Raw genomic sequence first — 19,139 nt, forward strand, 5'->3', positions numbered from 1 at the left:
AAAACTCTAGGTGGACACGGAGCCTTAGTTGTGTTCCATCACCTTAACTTTTCTTTTCAGGTTTTTAGCCACACAAATTTACTAAAAAAAAAAAAAAAAAATAGAAAGACCTCTTCAGAAAGAACAATAGTTTTATATGTTGGACATGAGGGGAAAAGGCACTCATGATTTCCTAAATGATGTCAAAGCAAATTAATTCACTTTTTATCTACAAACGATTATTCAGTGATGTCTCTAATAACAGCTCTGAGGGTGCAGAACTACTAGAGCGCTGTTTACAGCTCTAGATGTTTACATGAACGCTCATATAGCTGGGCCTTGGATTATTTAAGAGTAAACAGATTTAAGGCTAAAGAAATGATTCATTTTGGTCAAATTTCACTGGCTTACCCAGTCACACAAACCGTAAACCATCATAGTTTGGCTGTAGACTTTAACAGGACAGATTATATAGCAGAACAACAAACAATATAAAGATGTTGTGTAGAAATAAGAGAGGTCTGAATAACAGTAATTTCGTTATCATCCTTTTTTTTTTTATATGCCTGGCAAGGCTTTGTTCACTAAAAAAAATCTCATCAGCAGTAAAACAGTGACAGACCGAGCTCTGTGAGTAGTAATGTAGTGATGTAAAAAAAAGTGCATTTCAAACTTAACTTTATTACTCTTCAATCTTCTCTTCAACATTTTCAAAAGCAGCTCTGTTGCTCTTATCGTGTGCCTCTTTTTTCAAATCAGTAATATAGAACTGTTGTGAAGTGCTATGGGTGACCTCATAATGCAGGAATAGAAACACAAAGCTCACCATCATCTTCTCAAAGAGGTCAATGATCTCCTTTTCCGAGAGGTTCATGGAGCGGTCGTCGAACAGGGGCTGAGGGGCGGGCAGCTCAGCCTGGGTGGAGATGGGATCTGTCGGGTGCCCGATGAGGGGCTTTTCCTTCTTCGTCCCCGTTTTCCTAAAACTGGTAATACGATCACGCTGGGGGGGAAAAAATAAGGGTTAAAGATACTCAAGTATTGCCTTACTAACAGCCTAGAGAAGGTCATAATGAGGATGTATGTTTTCTGTTGTTGCTGATTTACACTGAAAAAAAAACATGTTCACTTAAAGGGAGTAGATTTGTCTTTACTAACTAAAAATCTACTTTCATAGTCCTTCACATCAAGAGTAGTTTCAGTAAGACACTGTTCACGACGATTTACAGTAAACAGGATCATTTCATGTTTAGGAGCTCAAACAGGGTTTCTGCCAACAATAGTGGAATAATGCTTCAGATCACCTTCATCCTTTTAATTGAAAACACAAAAATATTGGTGTAGATATAAAAACAAAGAACGTACAGTAAACATTAATTCAGATGTGGGAACATGAGGATGTAATGCTCACACCACTAAACAGCAATCTAACAATGAGGAAGAAGTTTAGTGGCTAATTTGGCCACATTAACATGTGAGGCCACCAGTGGGGCAAAAAGAACAAGTTTGTCCTGTAGAGGATGGAGGGGGGGGGTGGGGGTACGTTATTATCCACTGTTTAAGTTTTGGGATATATTGTGGAATCGTGGTCACCACGGTAACACCACTGACATGGGGCAATCCATGCAAGACTGTTAGAGCTATAATCGGACCAACATCTGCATCTCTAGAATGCTAGAAGCAGCTAAAATGAACTGCATTTCATAATGTCATGTGCATTTCTTTTTTTCCTTTTTCCTTTTTAATTGTTTAAAATTCAAAACATATACAGATGATGTTTGCAACCACTAGGAGCAAAAACACTTGTTAGTCACACTGTATGAAACATTCAGGACTTACTTACCGTCGAACACTTTGGGTTACCTGATTGACACTCATGTATGAGAATATTTTAATGAAAACAACAACTTTAGCTAACATCTGGGAGTATTGTTGTTCTATTCATCAGCTGTTGTTCTTCTGATGAATGCAGGGACGTTTAGAGTGAAAGTTTTTAAAAAAATAAAGTAGAAAAAACCACATGCAATGAGACTAGGTTAGTCATATTTAGTGAAATGGAATGGAGAGGACATGCTGGGATGAATAAGCATATATAAATGAAATGAAAGACAAACATGAGATGATGGCACACATGATGCCACTAGTGTCAGTTTGCTGAAATATTGCTGGATGGATCAAACATGCTGTGTGCTAAGAAAAGAAACGATTATTCCCTATAACTGGGGTTGAGTGTTGACATTGCGTTGTTCATTTAAGTGACTGCAACACAGTGTCAAAGTTAGGCTATTTGTTAACTAAGGGTATTAAAAAAGCCCTGGGCAGAAACATCTCATACTAAGTGCTACTGATAATTGCACAGTAAATGATCTATGAGCTGCTTACAAAAGTCGAGATGCTTTGGGCAACATTTTTGTTCATTATGAAAAATGTAGGAAGTGTGTGGTGCTAAATAATGGCACCATGACAAATCATCTTTTACAACCTCACAGTATGGAGGGCAACCTCACCATGCAAATGAGACAGGCTTCACCTTAGCCTTTCTGTTACTATATTAAAACTTAAAGCTGTTGCAATATGTAGTTACGCTAGATTTCATACATCTTCACTTTTTCAATATTAAAATATTTATCTAATAACTTTTCTTGAGGGACATTTGATCCATCCACATATTTCAGCCAAGAGTGTCATGCAGCCATGACAAAAACATGAGATGATGTCAAACACACCGAAATTAAACCAAGCACCTTACCATATCATCAGCCAATGTTTTTATGTGTATGTTCTGTTGGAGGGAGGGCACAGTGTGAAAAAACAAGAACCAACGAAAAAAATGAAAGCAGTGCAAAGGTTGAATGTATCCCATCTGACGTGCGATCACATGTACTGTTTTCTCTAGATACTGCCTCGTTTTTCTTTTTAGATTCCAATTTAAATGCACCATTAACAAATACACTTTTGTATATGATACAAAAGGATGTGGTAACAAAAGTCAGAGCCACAGTTAACTCTGGCTTGTTAGTTCTTTTCAAAACCTCCTTTGGATGAAATATGTCCCATGTCCTAATGACCAAAGCGTTTACAGATACATTCCCATGGGAAATTAACTCATCTGGGCCCTGCAAAATTTAACACATATAGTAGCCTGAAAATTAGCAAACAAAGCACTGAATTTGTCAAAGCCAAGAATACTCTAGTTGAATGCTTATTTCTATAGTATTTACAAAATGTTTGTTAAGTAGGTGGCTGTGTGGAGTAATTAGAAACGTAAAATCCAAAGGACTAAGTTTCAGTCAAGCATGGAGGCTTTATTTCCCTTCTTGTCACTGTAGCAGTTAGCTATATCAGGTATAAGTAACAATAATTAAACTCTTAACTGATAGTCCTTCACAGTCACCATTTCCCTTTAATCAACACCCTACACCCACTGAACATACAAGTAGCAAACAGTACGCTAGCTAGCTGATTCTTTTCTCATTTGTGCTCCGACAAACACCAGATTTATAACACTCAGTGCATTGTTTTTTGCTAATTTCCAAACTCTAAGTATAATATCTTGGCCAGCGTGAGCATGGACTTCACAGGAAAGCAGCCGCCAAGACTTTCATCTTTCGGAGGTGGGTGGATTCATCTAATGTCGGTTGAATGAGTAACGCAGCCCCGGCCAATTCTCTTTTTCTTTTTTCCTTTTTTTTTTCCAAATGAGGCTTTAAGCTTATCCTAGATACTATGCAGGTGTAGGGTGTGGCATGAAAAACTTGTATTTTAAAATAAAAAAAGAGTAGTAATGGGTTTTAACTAAAGGGTGTGTTCATGGGTGAAAATCCCAAGTACACACACTTTACCACAAAGCAAACAAACACATCAAATGAATCATAGAGGGCACCTTTAAACCCATAGCCTCGGACATAAGAAGCACACTTGTTCTCAACACCCACTGAAAACATTCAAGTTAGTGCTGCTTGGGTTAAGTTGTTCCTACGGTAAAGATAATATAAGGCAACAAAGACATTTGTATCAGCCTGCTTCAAACATGTAATGTTTGTCCCCGTAATATGTGTTCTTAAGAGCATCTCTTAAAGTGACAGTGGCCAAAGCTTATCATTGTTGTTCACTTTATTCAATTATATAAACTCCTGTTAATCACTCAAGTTTGTTTGCAAATCGATTCCTCACAAAATGCTACAAAGAGCTCATATAACTTAATTAAAAGCCCAGCTTCTCTCAACAGTTGTTTATCTCCATCTCACACACAATGAGACCGATTTCTGCCAAAGGCTTGTGTCTCAGCGAGGGACAGCCATTTCAAACACACCTCAAATGGGAAGCAGTCGCAACGCTGCCATATGCTGTGGCGCTAGGCTGTGAAGTACTAATGAGTAGGGAGATTTGGGGTGGTGATGGTCATAAAGCCTGCCTCCAGCCGCAGATATCTCCTCTCGTCTAATCAGGGAGCTCCTGATGCTGCAGCGAGTGAACAGACTGGCTCTAACCTGCACCCCACTCTGTGCATCTTCATCAGCTGTCGCTGTGGGCAACACTGAGCAGACACTCAAACTGCCAGATCTATCACTAGTTTTGTCTGCAACAACTGATCAACAGTTGGAAGATAAAAAACTATTAAAGAAAAGAAAATAAACCTCTCTCTGTGTGCAGGCATCATGTGTTCTCCAAGCTGTTATTTGAAGTCAAGACAACAAACACGGCACATACTCATCCAGCATTACGCATGAAGGCTTCTGAAGTCTGCAGGTATTTGTTTCACTGCCATTATAGTATGTTACATATCTGCACAAGTGGTCCACATTTACACTCTAAAGAATTTAACCTGAGGAACAACTTTCCCCATTTCTCACTCAGAGCGCATGTATCATTAAGCCCAGCATTCTCTTGCCGCCTAAAACTGCGTGAAACAATAGCTAATTTTCAAATGGAGTATTTAAACATTTTCTAATCAATTTAACAACAATCAAACCACTGTTTGGTTAATTGCCTTGACTTGAGGGCCTTTCCTTGCCCATTATCTTGGCAACATTGCAACAACGCAATTTAACATCTAACAATTAAGCTTGCATGTCCTCTGGGCTTCTCCGGCTTATTAAAGTAAACTTTTTCATCATAATAAATGTTTATTACCAAGTGCATATTCCTCTAAATAACCTAATCAAATTAGCTCTGGGTCCCTCCTTAATCAAATATGATTATGACTCCGTGTAGATCTATAAAAATGAAAACGCAGAACAATATCCCACATCCTGAGTCATTTTGGGGACACTTTTTTTTTTTTTTTTTTTTTAGGCGTGTGCATGTTTTACACACAACCTTTTCAAACGAATATTATAAAATATAATGATTGTAAGTATTACATTAGCCCCTGAAGGGACACATCATTCCCAAGTATTTACGCAAGGTGGACAAAGGAAATAGTTTCCAATTGGCGACCGCTTTTTAATAGCAATGCCTGTTTTCCCGACTCATTTAAGTAGACCATCTGTATGATGTCATTTTAACTCGCGCAGTGGAACTATTGCTATAAAATCAGGAGCCATGATTCCTCTGTAAAACAAGTTTAGAAGGAAATTAGCTTTTACTTTAATTAGTTCTAATAATAACAGAGGATTACTGGGAGACAGCCATGGTTGGCAATGAGGACTGTAATGCAATGTGCTGATGACGGTTCTTGGCAACTTGATGAAACTACCTTGTAGCATCCCTATTAAATCAACAACTCGGTGCAGCTCCAGGCTAGTGAAGGTTAGCTGCACTCACAACTAATTTGAGTGTGGACGAAAAAATAAAATCTTGGTTACTGCCTGGAGAAAATCTTTCATTCGCTGAAGGAGAGCTGCAAGAAATGTAGGAAAACTGTGCAAATCTCACAATAAGCCCCAGACACTTGAAAGTACAGTGTAGTAGTTCAATAGACAAGTTGAGGTTTTACAGAAGAAAATCTGGTGGCCTACATGTGGATTTATATAACACAATCAATAGCTGTTGCTTTAATGTAAATGTAAAAAATACAATTTTACTGTACTTCCTTATTCCAATCCACACATTTTCTTTGACCCCCGTTGACAAAATCTTTAGAGCAAGAGAACTGAAGCTGACATCACTACCATCACTTATTGCTCAGAAACAAGCAGTAAACTGTTCTAAAGGGTGACTGACAACTCTGAGAAATGTTACCCAAAAATGCAGTACACGATTTGTCAACTGTACTTACACTTAGTGTTAAAAACAAAAGGAATAGAGACATACAAGAAATAAAAGGAGTGTAAAGAGTTAACTCACTACCATAGTGGCTAAAGAAGCATACGACGCATGTTCAAAAATGAACATATGGGCCATTAATAAGCAACAAAGTCAGCATTTAATTGGTGTAACTGGTCTTAATTTATGTCCATGAGAGATATTAAGTATAGTGTTGGTGCGTCATATGCAGTGTCACAATGAAAGTGATTATAAAGGAACTTTGGAGCCTCAGTCAGGACAGATGAGCTAAAAAAAAAAAAAAATGCGATAACAGTCACACTGGCACATTGCAGAATGGAGAAATGTGTGTTTCAACACAATTTGTCTGCTGGAATTGGGTGAAAAAAAATAGAAAGTTAAAAGTATATGACGTGGAAATCACAAACACAACGTGGGAGACTTTGTTTTTGTGGAAACAGTTGTATGTAAGACTTGGTTTGCCAATTCGTTACAGCTTGTAAACATAAAAGCCCCCTGAAGCGTAGTAAAACATAAAAGATGCAGAGACACATGCACTGATGGCAACACAACCTAAATCCTAAAGCTTTTTTTTTTTTTTTCCATCAAGACATCTACCAGTCAGCAGAAAAACAGGGTGGTGATGAATGTCAGAAAAAAAGGCTTGCCACAATGTTGAACTCATAGCATAGCTTGAATACATTTCAAAAAGTGATGCAGAGTTATGACAGTGCACGTGCAGTCAGCAAAAAGGTATTTTAAATGTTCTTAAATGTAGCTGACATGCCTTTAGATCATGGCATTTCTTTTCATAGATACATTAAAGACAAAATAACTATTTGTGAATAGGCTTAAAAAATCCAAAATACATCTGTTTTCCTTGTACAGTACACATCATCACATAAGATGCTACAGCACTGCTTCTTCCGTGCTAAATTTCAAGGGAGTGGTTTCAGAAAGCTCTGCATGCCAATTGAGTAACTGCTTTGGAACTCGTCTAGACTAATCAGTTTGTCCAAATTAATCCTGTTACAAAGACTTGTCAATGGCCGTATTTGTGATCTCACAGAGATTGTGCACTGCACTGCCTTTGCCGTGACCAGGGATTTATTAATGCATGAAAGTAACATTTATCCTTCGTGATAAAATATATTAAATTACTCTGAATGTTTGCAAAGTACCCCTATCAAACAAAAAGGGAGTAAAAAAAAAGCCTATAGACAAACTACGACCCAATTCACACCTTTGGTTTTATTGTAAATTCCTCCCTCCTTGAAAGTCTTTATTCAGTAGGAATATATTTGATATAAAAACTGACTTCAGCAGCGAGATAGAAGAACACCTCTTCTCTGTGTTTTCTCTCACACTATGCAAATAATTCTTCCTGAATTCCTGTTAAATGACAGTAAACATCTGGTTTCATTTGCACAACAGCCTTGAGACTCATCTTTATTCAAACTTTGTTTGATGTTTTTATCTCTCCCGCTCTAGGGCCTTTACTGAGTTATCTGAACAACTTGGAAAAGTGGAATCCACAACAGGTCTATTTACATCACTTTTTCATTCATTTGTAAGATTGGGTCAGCACATTCAGATGATATTAATGATGAGGATGATCAATCATCATTAACCATCGTAAAAATTATTATCAATTAACAAATTAATATTTTTTTCCATAGATTAACAATACATTTTGTTATAATATGTTTAAGAAAAAGCAGATGAGAACAACAAAATAAAGTCATAATATGAAGAGTCAATGAGGTTGTTTTTTTTTTCTAATCTAAGCGTCATTTAAATGAGAGAGAGTCAAAGCAGAGAAGGTTGAGGAACTTTAGCTGCAATAAAATCATGATACCCACGTCTGTCTGTGAGTAAGTCAACCCAAATGAGAGCAAAACTGAGAGAGAGAGGAAAGGGAAGAGAAGATTCTGACTCAATTCTGAGTGCTTACACGGTACACGGGGGTACAGAGTGATGTGACTGTAGGCAGTGCCACAAGCGCAGCACACACTAACAACAGCCAACAGAGCCACACACACACACACACACACACACACACACACACACACACACACACACACACACACACACACACACACACACACACACACACACACACACACACACACACACACACACACACACACACACACACACACACACACACACACACACACACACACACACACACACACACACACACACACACACACACACACACACACACACACACACACACACACACACACACACACACACACACACACACACACACACACACTAATAGCACAGTTGTCCTTGCGGCAAACTGGATTAGGAGCTATCTAAATCAAGCACAGAATGTCAAGTTATTCTCCTGAACTAATAAATTAAATCCTGACACATTCAGGCGCAGTGTTGACTCAAAAGCTTGTAATAAATCCAAAACTTCCCAAAAATGATATCAGGTCATGTACGGTAATTACTTTGCAAAAGAACAGGGAAAATAAACCATTGCTAATGCAGTTGATTTCTGCAAGAGCTTAAGTGTCTTTAAAAGGGCATGAGTCTGGTTAGCCTTATTATTTCAGCAGAGGACTGGTACAGTTTGCTGTTTCCAGAAACAGCAACTATTGAATCGGGGGGTGGGGGGGGGGGGGGAAGCACACAAAGGCAAGCAGAGCTAAGATTTGAATGGCCTGACCATGTGACTGCAGACTAGCACAGCATTGCCCTCAGGTTATCTCTGTCTGTGTTGAAAGCAAATCTCTAGTACTCCAAGCTCGAGGGTTGGCATGATATGCAGCCAGCACAAAAGAGAGATCAAATGTTTCAGTGTGGGCAGTTCTTAAAATGATCATGAAATTACAGACAAAATGTGATTGTGTTCAAAAAAAAACTATTGTATTATTATAAAGACATTTAAAGCTGCAGCCACAATGATGTAACAGCTATTATTCTGATTCATTTTAGGGGCGATTACAAATCTTTCTTCTTGTCCTAACCAGTTTGAGAAAATGGTCATGGACATTAGCTTATGCTGCTTATGTCTCCACTGTGATTTATCAGTTGTGGACCATGACTCTTAAGATATTTATTAAAGGAATCATGCTATCATCATCAGCCTGCATGTGTAAGTCAGTGTATCAAGTTGCTTTGTCTCCCAGTATGTTGTCCTATTGGATTGACCTCTTTTCACAGCGCCCCTCATTACATCAATAGGTTTATTGCACATGTCAATTTATATAATTGAAGGATTCATTTTGATTCATTCTCTGATTTAAAAAAAAACACTAGCTTTAGTCTCTTCAAATACTCGGATAAAGACTTGCATCACAGCACAATTCCTTTCAACAAATAATGCACTTTATATGACAGAAAATAACACAATTTGTCATTTACTTGCAACTCTTACAGATGAGAAAGTATACAGCTGTCTAACAATCCATCAAAATATGATTTTCCAATTTATACCGACAAGCAGCAATTATAAACACCTTCAAATTTGGCAAGTAGAGGAAAGCTTCCCTTTCTCATGTTTTGTGATAATAGCAGTGCAGGGAAACCACTTCATCCTGGCCTACATCAGACTCTGTAGTTGAACAGTCAAAACACAGCTACTTCATGAATCATCAAGCTAATGTGTATGCCAATTTGAGCAAATCCAAAGCTGATTCATGCATTTATTACATGGAGAAAACTTCTGAGCTTTCAAGATATGTCTAACACAGGATGTGTAAGATGAAACAGAATGAGAAATACATTTCACATTCTCAAGTCTTTGATCGTACCCACTGATGTAGCCTACATATCTCAGTGGAAGAACCACACTCACACGGCTCTAATGTCACTCTCTTTAGTGTGACTAAAGCATTCTTCACCACTTCCTCCCCTCAACTTCCTGTATACCATTAAACACTCACACATGGTCTATTTCCTGCCGTTTCTCACACGTCTTCCAAACACAATCGCGGTTATCCACTCATAACTTAACAGTGAGATGAACAGGTTGAAGCTCGTTGGAAAAGACTACGTGACAAAGACTTGTTGAGATTTACTAACAAGAGAAAGCTCATTCACACCAGCCTCAAGTGAGTGTGATGCTAGCAACTTGTACTAACCACGTGCTGACATGACCTAAAATGATCCCTGAGGCTCCCCTAAAGCTCATGTATCAAAGTGACAGAAGCTTCAAATGCCACAGCTTCCAACAACAGAGGCACAGTGAGCCATTAAATATGATTCACAATGTGATACTGTCAAAAATGTCAAGAGCACAAATGTTAACAACACTGCTGAATAACAGTGTGCTTGTTTGATAGAAAAATATCTTCTTTTTTTTTTTTACAAGGGCTTTGTCCTATGTAAAAATGAAAGGGAGAAAAGTCGTCTTCCAAATAAATATACAGTTTTCATAATCTCTCTTAAGAGGTTAGGAAAAACAAATAGTTTATGTCCTTCAAGAATGTAGGTTTAAATGCAAAAACAAACTTGAACTGTAATAGTATATTAAATATTCTCTAAATATTTAGAGAAAAACTACCGACTAATGTTAATCTAATCGAGGAAATACAATATTAAATCCCATATTATATTATCAACAATTTGTTCAAGAAACCATGTATGCAATAAACTGGATATAATAGTCGGAGCCTAATGTGCAATACTGTGTGCAGTATCTCTACTGTTCAATACTGCACCTTGTGCGCATATATATATATATATATATATATATATTTTTTTTTTTTTTTGGGGGGGGGGGGTGGGCTTTTGTGCCTTTATTGTAGAGATAGGATAGTGGATAGAGTCGGAAATCAGGGAAATAAGTCATTTAAGGATACCTTTCCGATAGAACAGGACAGCTGTCATTAAAAGTTACGCATTAATGAACACCAAGATTCCTTCAAGTGTTTGTGTCGCCATGTCGGCATGTTGGCTTGTCCCCCCCAACGCTGTAAACCTAGGGGAAACACTGCATACACCACCGGCGAAGCAGCGGGAGGTAAAGTGTCTTGCCCAAGGACACATCGGACATGTGGCTGCAGGAGCTGGGGATCCAACCCCCGAACTGCCGTTTGTGAGATGATCGAATCTACCAACTTAGCCACAGCCGCCCTGTCAAGACTTTCTCTGTAGCAAATGAAATGTAGAGTATGTTTTCCACTAAGTTCCCTCATGTCTGGGGTCTCATTTTAAAGACCCCGCTGCTTCAGTTGTGCTCAACTGTCCATTCATTAGTGAAGCTTTAATTACTTTAATGGCCCCCGAATGACAAGCAATACAATCATTAAGTCACACTTCAATAAAAAGCATTCATTAAAAGTTGGTGCTCTAAATTAACCTGACAAAAAAAAGTGGATATTACAAACCTGTCAAAGTGGAGACTATGACAGATTTTGCCTTCTGCCTAATTCTTGTTTTCATCTAGCAGCAGTCTTACCTAACCGTCGGGAAAAAAAGCTTTTCATGAAAGAGTTTCTCAAAGCCCTTTTCAACATCTCAGAAATCTCAGAAAGCACTAATTTCTCCAGTGTAACTAAAGCATTACAGTCTGTATTAACCTATTGTAAAAACTAGGTCAGGCTCACTAGTTTCTGGAAATTACCCACCTGAAGTTATAAAATATGATCAAGTATCTACAGCATATAGATGTTCACTCAACTAACACCTAAAACTGGTGCGACATGAAACAACAGCTTACATGCTAGAGACCAAAATGAAATAATTGAACTACGCATTAAGGCAGGCCTCACCCCACTCAAAACCATTCATAGTGTTTATACTTTTCATTATTATTTGGCTTTTTTGTGGTTATTTGAATGCCAGGGCTCATCTCCCAATGAGATAATATTCTACCAAATACAAGTTCCTTCTCAACTCTATTTTGCAAAGGCCCTGTCACTGCATCGTTGTCTCAATGCCACTTGAGGCAACACAGAAGTTTGCCGCTTGGATTTTGGACACCATTTGGGGCAAATTTTGTTTTTTGGATTGAAAAAAGGTCCTCAGTCATGACATCTTGGCCATCTCACTTCAAAGAATTAGATAACATCTCCAAGCCTTTTCATTCAGGCTACCACAGTAACCACAAATAATATTACCCACTTGCAAAGTCTGTGTAAAATACACAACAAGGTCCCTCCTACTAAAAGGGATTTCATCTTAATGAGGCTTTACCTGGTTTAATAAAGGACATGTACGTATATAAAGGTATACATGATAATATAAATCGAGCAGACAAGCAAAGCCTGAAAGCAAACAAATGAATCAGTCCTTTGACTGACTGATCTCATTGCAGAATACCTGCCAAACACACTGCTGATGTTGAGGTTTGCTTTGAAGTTATGAATAACATGTTTAATCATCAAACATTCTTTACCTCAAACAGATAATTTACAGACTTTTACAGAGGTGCAGCTAAAGCTTTTAGTAAATGTGTACTTCAGTTTTAAAATCTCTTTAAAAGGCGCAGTCACACAGTTCTTACAGGGCTGTACTGGGATGACTTTTCCCTTGTGCTTGTCTGTATGACATCATTTTTTTCTAACTCTGGAATGCAGAGGGGTAATTTGTTCTCCTTTTACGTCAAACTGGCTCTACTAAATTCCTTTCACCGCTCACCAACAGCCCCTTTTAGGAATGTTATGTTTTTGTTCAACATCAAGAAAAAGATGTTATCACAAAGTTAAGCTACAAAACTGCAGAAAAGTTCTCAACCAACTATGTCTGGACACGGTGTATCATTCTCATGTCCTTGGCTGCATTCAGTATCTAGTTTCTGGGCCCGAAGCCTGAATGGTGTTGCTGTGATGTAATCCTGCCCAGTGACTTGTAAAACAAACATACAGCTTTCAGTGTTTCTCCTCTGCTGATTTGACTTTGTAGAGACCACGCTGTGCCTGTGTCTACTTTACTCATTAGCCCTGCAAATAGTGCTTGGTAGATGGTCTGCATCAGAAAAGACACAAACCTTAGTGAATCCTTCTCAGAATAGACATAACTCCATCCTCGAGTCTGGACTTCATCTGTACAACCCTGCACTACACTGACCCAGCATAAGCCTACATTCTCCACGTTTTCTGTGCATATGAGGAAAATACATTGAGTCTTACTGTATGAGTAAATCGGGGGGGGGGGGGTCCAAACATAAGAAAAGAAAAATGAGATGACATACTTCTTTTTGAAGCTTCATTGATTGAAATAAGAATAAACATTCATGTTTGCACACATAGGCTTATTTACTTCTTGTTTCCAAACAAATTTTGAGCTACAGCATCCATTCAGGAAGCTCAAAAGTGGGGCTGAAACAAAAAACAGATCATGGCTCCACCCAGGGATGAGAAATGACTTCCCTCCTGAAACTCTGTGTCGAGCTCTTGTTAAGATTTCTGCAACAGCCCCACTTTAGACTTCCTTTGCCTTTGACAGCTCAGCTCAGAGGATTGAGCAACAGGGAACGTTCCTGGCCCCGAGACTACTTTAAGGAACAAAAAGTGATTTGCTGAGAGCTTACATCACCAAAACACCCTTGTGAACAATATTAGACTTGGGAGGCAGGATATACAAGAGTTGCAAGCAGTTGGTAGGATTTCCCAGGACAACACCCTTTGGTAGCTCTGTGAGTGCATTTCTGCCCACTCTGGGAATTCATGTCTGGCAGTTATTATGGTCCCACTTTCCCTTACCTTAACTTTACTGAACACAACCAGTGATTACTTGTTTTAGGACTGTTTCCCCTTCACTGAAACACAACAGCAGTGGTGCTGTTTTCCTCCTGGTGTTTAAGTGTTTAGGACAGCTGCACCCAGAAGAACAAAAAAACACCACCTAAGTAAACAACAAAGGTGTTAAGGAAGCCATCAGTGGTCAGCCTCTACGTCAGCAATCACTACAATTTGGCCCATCTGTGCCTTTTCACTTTACAAAAACAGAAAGAGAATCATGCCCTTCTCTTTGCCTTGTTTGGTATCAGTGGCTGTAACTAAACTTTTAACCAATCCCACCAGCAGCAAAGAATCACAGATCACTGTGGAGCACAATGCAAAGCAGCACAGCCTGTTATTCGAGAAGCAACATCATCCAGACAGATCAACTGCAAGCCAAGCTTTCCACGCTGACAATTGTGGCGAGTCCAAAATGATGATCAAAAGCTGCCAAAGTTTTTTGTCTTTGGTCACGGAAAATTACCCTCAGTCTCTTTTTACAGTCGCTGACAAAGTTTGCACAGTGACATGCACTTAACACACTTCAATCTAGTTTAGAAGACAGCAAATACAAGACTGCGGCTACAGTTTACCAACTTAAGTCGTACATTGTAGTTGTAAAGACATTGTGTACACAACAACAACAACAACGTTTTTCTTTGCTTCCATATGTTATAAGACGGCATGAGTGAATAGAAGTTATTGTGCGGTCTTCATACAGAATGAATGACAATGTTTCCTCCAAAACAACCAACACCAGCACCTTTTCCCACAAATTGTCTGATTTCATTTCCAGGCATTGAACGCCACACTGAAATAGCTCTGTGACACTCAGGGGGGGAATGCAGACTCAGGGTTGCCCACTTTCAAACTAAAGCCTACCCAACATTGAAGCTGTAAATGTCATTATTTCTGACGTAGTTTTTGGCTGTTAGGCACAAAGCTGTCATTTATTGAACTGATTATACAATGTTATCAATCAGACACACTCAAGAAGTCCATAAAAAAAAAACACACAACTCCTAAAGATCACTCTCTGCAATGAGTCATCCTGTTACTGAACTTCTTCTTTGTATATTCCTTAAAGAGGCCAAACTGTCACAACAAGAATGCTCTTAAAAGAACTGTCAGGAGGTGTATCTCTGAAGAATCACATGATGCTCTGAGTGCTTTCAAAGGTAAAGCACTCAGTGAAACACTATCTCTTTTGCTCAACTCTAACAGCTATTAGCCGCTTCTTATTGGGCTACATTAAATAGTGATAACAACACATCAATAACTATTCCAGCCTCATCCTGCAGTAAACAGAGATGTGCTGAAATGACAGCATGATTTTTACTGTCTGTACTGGAGTTATTTTCACTTTACTCACTCAAAACTATAAAAACTTTACACTGAAGACTCAACCTTTCTGAAAGTGTTAAATGTAGCTATGAAGAGAATCCATGTGCAGTAGTGCAATTTTCTGCAACTAGTGAGTTGTCAAGTAAATTTGACAGTGAAATTAACCTTTGTTTGTTAGATTACAGGATTTGACAGTTCACTGCATACCATTTATTCCCAAACAACTGCACTTTCCCCGAGTACCTACCAGCTTTTTGTTTTTACCCTCGTCCTCGTTGGACTTCTTTTTAGAGGGTTTATTCGGGTCCTCACCACCGCCGGCTTGATCCATTTTGGTGTTGGGGTTAGTTACCCTCCAAATGAATGAATGCGACTCCTTGAAAAGTCAGCAAACTCTACAAGCAAGCTTTCAACAACGAGTTCGTACAGTAAAACCATCCAAAATCTTTCTCAAAATCCATTCCGTCCAAAAGGGAAGATAAAAAAAAAAAAAAAATCAAGCTGAAAGTTTCAAGATAGTTCCCCCCCCACCCAAAAAAAAAAAAAGTATCCAACAGAGGAGGCAGTTTGAAGAGGGAGAGGTGTGGTAGGGTTTGTATCCGTCCCTTTACCTCCTCAGCTCAGCAGTGAATCAGCTTCTGTAACAACCAGAGCATTATGTAAACAACAATTGAAAAGTTTGCATCTCGATATGTTTGCTTTAACACGTGTGTCCCTGGTTATTCTTGATAGCATGCAGACAGAAAACAGATGTAAACAAACATGTGAGAGAGGAAGCTTGAGGCGGCTTGGTAAAGACATTTGAATCAATGCGGGTTGGGCACTTAACAGACAAAGCCCTCTGATGAGCAATATGATGAATTGGGAGAGAAAGCAAACTTAAAAAACCGTGTAACTTAGTGAAAACATTGTAAAAGCCGACAACAACAACAAAAAAAATGCTTCTTGCTTGTCAGGATACTCTAGACAGTTTCCAACGAGCACTAACAGGACCTTTACAACAAAAAAAAACCGGACAATTCAGCCGTGAATCAAAATGAATAAACAGCTGTTGTGTCGTTAATAAAGGAAATCACCGTTGTTCTCTCTGCTTTGAATACTTTGCACTGCTAAACACTTAGCCAGGCTAGCACGAATGGACGACTGTTTACCTATCGTAAAGGTGTATTTTAACACACACAAGCACACACAAGCACCTACAACACAATTCTATAAATTACAGTGTGAACAATACATAAAATGTCAAAGCAAACTCACAAAAAAATCACCATCCAGAGCTTACCTTTGCAACCAAACGTGATGAATTGCCAGGCCCACGGTGATTCCGCCTACCCGCGTTCTGATTGGCCGGTCAGATACGTAAAGGAGTGGGAATTCCTGTCGCTATTGGTCAGTTTGTCTGACAGTCTTAAGGTCGGCGTGGCGTCGAAGGGGAGGAGTCTGATTGTGACGGAGAGGGTCAGTGTGATTTCACAGCAGGCGGGGAGGATTCAGCGAGTTGTAAGAATAGATGCATGAGTGAATTATGAAAGGATGACCGCGGATATGAAGCAGGGCGGGAATTGGTCGACTCAAAACACACCCTGGGCGTGTGTGTTTGTCATTGTGTGTTATTACACTAAACACAGTCTTGTCGTGTCTGTGTAATTATTGCAGCTGATGTTACTGTTGCCTGGTTACATAATAGAGTGCATTATAACAGCATCGCTATGTGCGGGTCGGGACAAAAGGCAGAATTTGGAATTTATTTATTTATTTAAACTCAAATTAACTTTGCATATAGAGGCCTATTCGACTAAGCAAAATCATTTATTTTAAAATGACTCAATTGTCATAACGACTCAAAGTATTATCAAAAAACAAGCAGTCCAAAACAATCCTAATCTAATGAGAATCATCAGTTTATGTTACTTTATCTCGTGTTGAAAGAGGTCACGATAAAGTCTTCAGTCGTAGTGTTACGGTTCGGTGTGTAAAACAAGGGAGGTGGACCCAAGTGCAGAATAAACTAATAAAACTATTTATTTAAACAAAAAGGCAAAAACTAAAACTTCCTATCAAAATGTCCAAACTGAGAAAATCCAAAAATTGACAAGCACTGAGAAACACTAGGAAACACTGACACTACAACAAACAACAACAAACAGCACTGGCAACTTACAACAATGAACTGACCCGGAAGGGAAGAAACAGAGAGACTAAATAGACATAGGGTAATCAGACACAGGTGAGACTAACAAGACACAGGTGAGGACAATCAGGGCAATCACACTGGGAAACACACAGAGGCAGGAATACAAGAAACACTGAGGACAACTACAATCTAATTCATGAAACACTAAAGATACACAGAACTCAAGACTCTAACAAAACACACTAGAACACAGAGATACACGAGGATAATAATTGACAAAATAAAACAGAAAACATTGAAGACAAAACAAGGAAACACACAAGGGAAACAAGCAACTCTGGGATAAAACAGGGAAACTCAAATACAAAACCAAATCATGACACGTAGCCTAATGTAAACACACAAAAGTCGATAGAACCCCCTGTCAGGGATAAAGTTACAGACGCATAGATCCTACTTTTACAGCCACAGCATGGAGGCATAGTCTCTTGGAGCTGGTGACAGCTTTTTCTTTTGTAAGGTTGCTTATTTCTAAGGATTGTATATGGCTTCACTTCACTGAAACTAGATGTTCTCTAATACAGTTAAGGCTAAAAGTTATTGTATTCCAGTGAGGACAATATCTCAAGCTTAGCACAGGAGCCTACCATTGTGTGAGTCATGAAGCTGAATTGTTCCACTCAAAAAACAATGAAATTACTATTGTCCTAGTTAAAATGGTATGTTAATTTTTTCATTTTGTGTGTATTTTTCTTTTTTTCTTTTTTAGAAGCAACTTCCTTTAGGACCACAGTCTACCATTTCAACCCTCAGAATGATGAGTTCAGTCATTGTCTGGGCATAAGCATTCCCTTCTCTGATTCTGTATCTGATGGTTCAATGAAGCTTTATTGACCAGGTGATAAACCATTTAAAAAATGAAGCTGCCCTTTTGTTGCACAGATACTGACACAATGATTTGTCCACTGCTTAAAGAGTTTGTGACCAGTTCTTAAATTGCCCCACAGACAGCAGGAGAGTAATGGTTTCAGATCAATACTGACCAATGTTGAACACTACACTGAAAAAATGTATTTTCTTTTATGTGATCACCAAGAGGAGTCATGGCATAGCCTACCTTACACCAGATATCCAAGCATAGAATTATGCAAAATATTGCCTTTTACGATGTACATCAACTTTCCTACTGAAAACTACTGAAAAGATATTAATCTAACATCTGGTGACGGTTACTCACTTGCAACATTTTCTTCTCTGTCACAATTTTCACTTCTCCATTTAAGAAAAACAAACACCAAATTAAAACATTACATATCATGGGACAAGCACAATATTGATCCAACCACAAGGCGAACAAACGCACTGCTGGAAAATTTTGGTCTAAAAATAAGACTTCCATCTCTTGCTCACATGTCCTTCATTGACATGTGACCACATGAAAGTGGCTTATAAAAATTAGTCATTTGATCTGTATTTGGATCATTGTCCCTGATATGCATATGAATATTGAGCCTCGAGACATGGTATGAGAGGGAGAGTCTAAGAATGATGAAAATAACGAAAATGTTCTCCACTAACAGTAAATTAATTTATGCACAAGTCTTAGATTATACCTCTGTATGTGTCTACAATCTCAGTTTAGACTCTAATGGATTTGTCAAAATCTGATGGTGGAAACAGTTGTAAATTCAGACTAGTATCAATGTTTAGAAAGACCATGAGCTTCTGCACCAGCTAGTTCATTCAAGAGTTACATTTTTGAGCCACAAATATACATCTCAAAATGCTGA

The 19,139-nt window shown here is 38.6% G+C and overlaps 1 protein-coding gene across 5 annotated transcripts in view; it reads right to left on the minus strand.

The window, feature by feature from the left end:
• diaph2 (diaphanous-related formin 2) overlaps positions 1-16,606 on the minus strand; it is a 368,317-nt gene extending 351,711 nt beyond the window's left edge. For 2 of the 5 annotated variants that reach the window (XM_065959019.1, XM_020640447.3), the window contains exons 1-4: positions 16,498-16,606; positions 15,463-15,853; positions 2,729-2,761; positions 806-982 (exon numbers count right to left, since the gene is read on the minus strand). In XM_065959019.1, coding sequence (XP_065815091.1) covers positions 806-982; positions 2,729-2,761; positions 15,463-15,546 — 294 coding nt within the window. In that variant the 5' untranslated portion in view covers positions 15,547-15,853; positions 16,498-16,606. The remainder of the gene's footprint in view (positions 1-805; positions 983-2,728; positions 2,762-15,462; positions 15,854-16,497) is intronic. The other 3 variants (XM_020640451.3, XM_020640452.3, XM_020640450.3) reach the window with 2 other exon arrangements.
• Positions 16,607-19,139: the final 2,533 nt, after the last annotated feature.

Source organism: Labrus bergylta, chromosome 9, assembly GCF_963930695.1.
Source record: "Labrus bergylta chromosome 9, fLabBer1.1, whole genome shotgun sequence".
Lineage (NCBI taxonomy): Eukaryota > Metazoa > Chordata > Actinopteri > Labriformes > Labridae > Labrus > Labrus bergylta.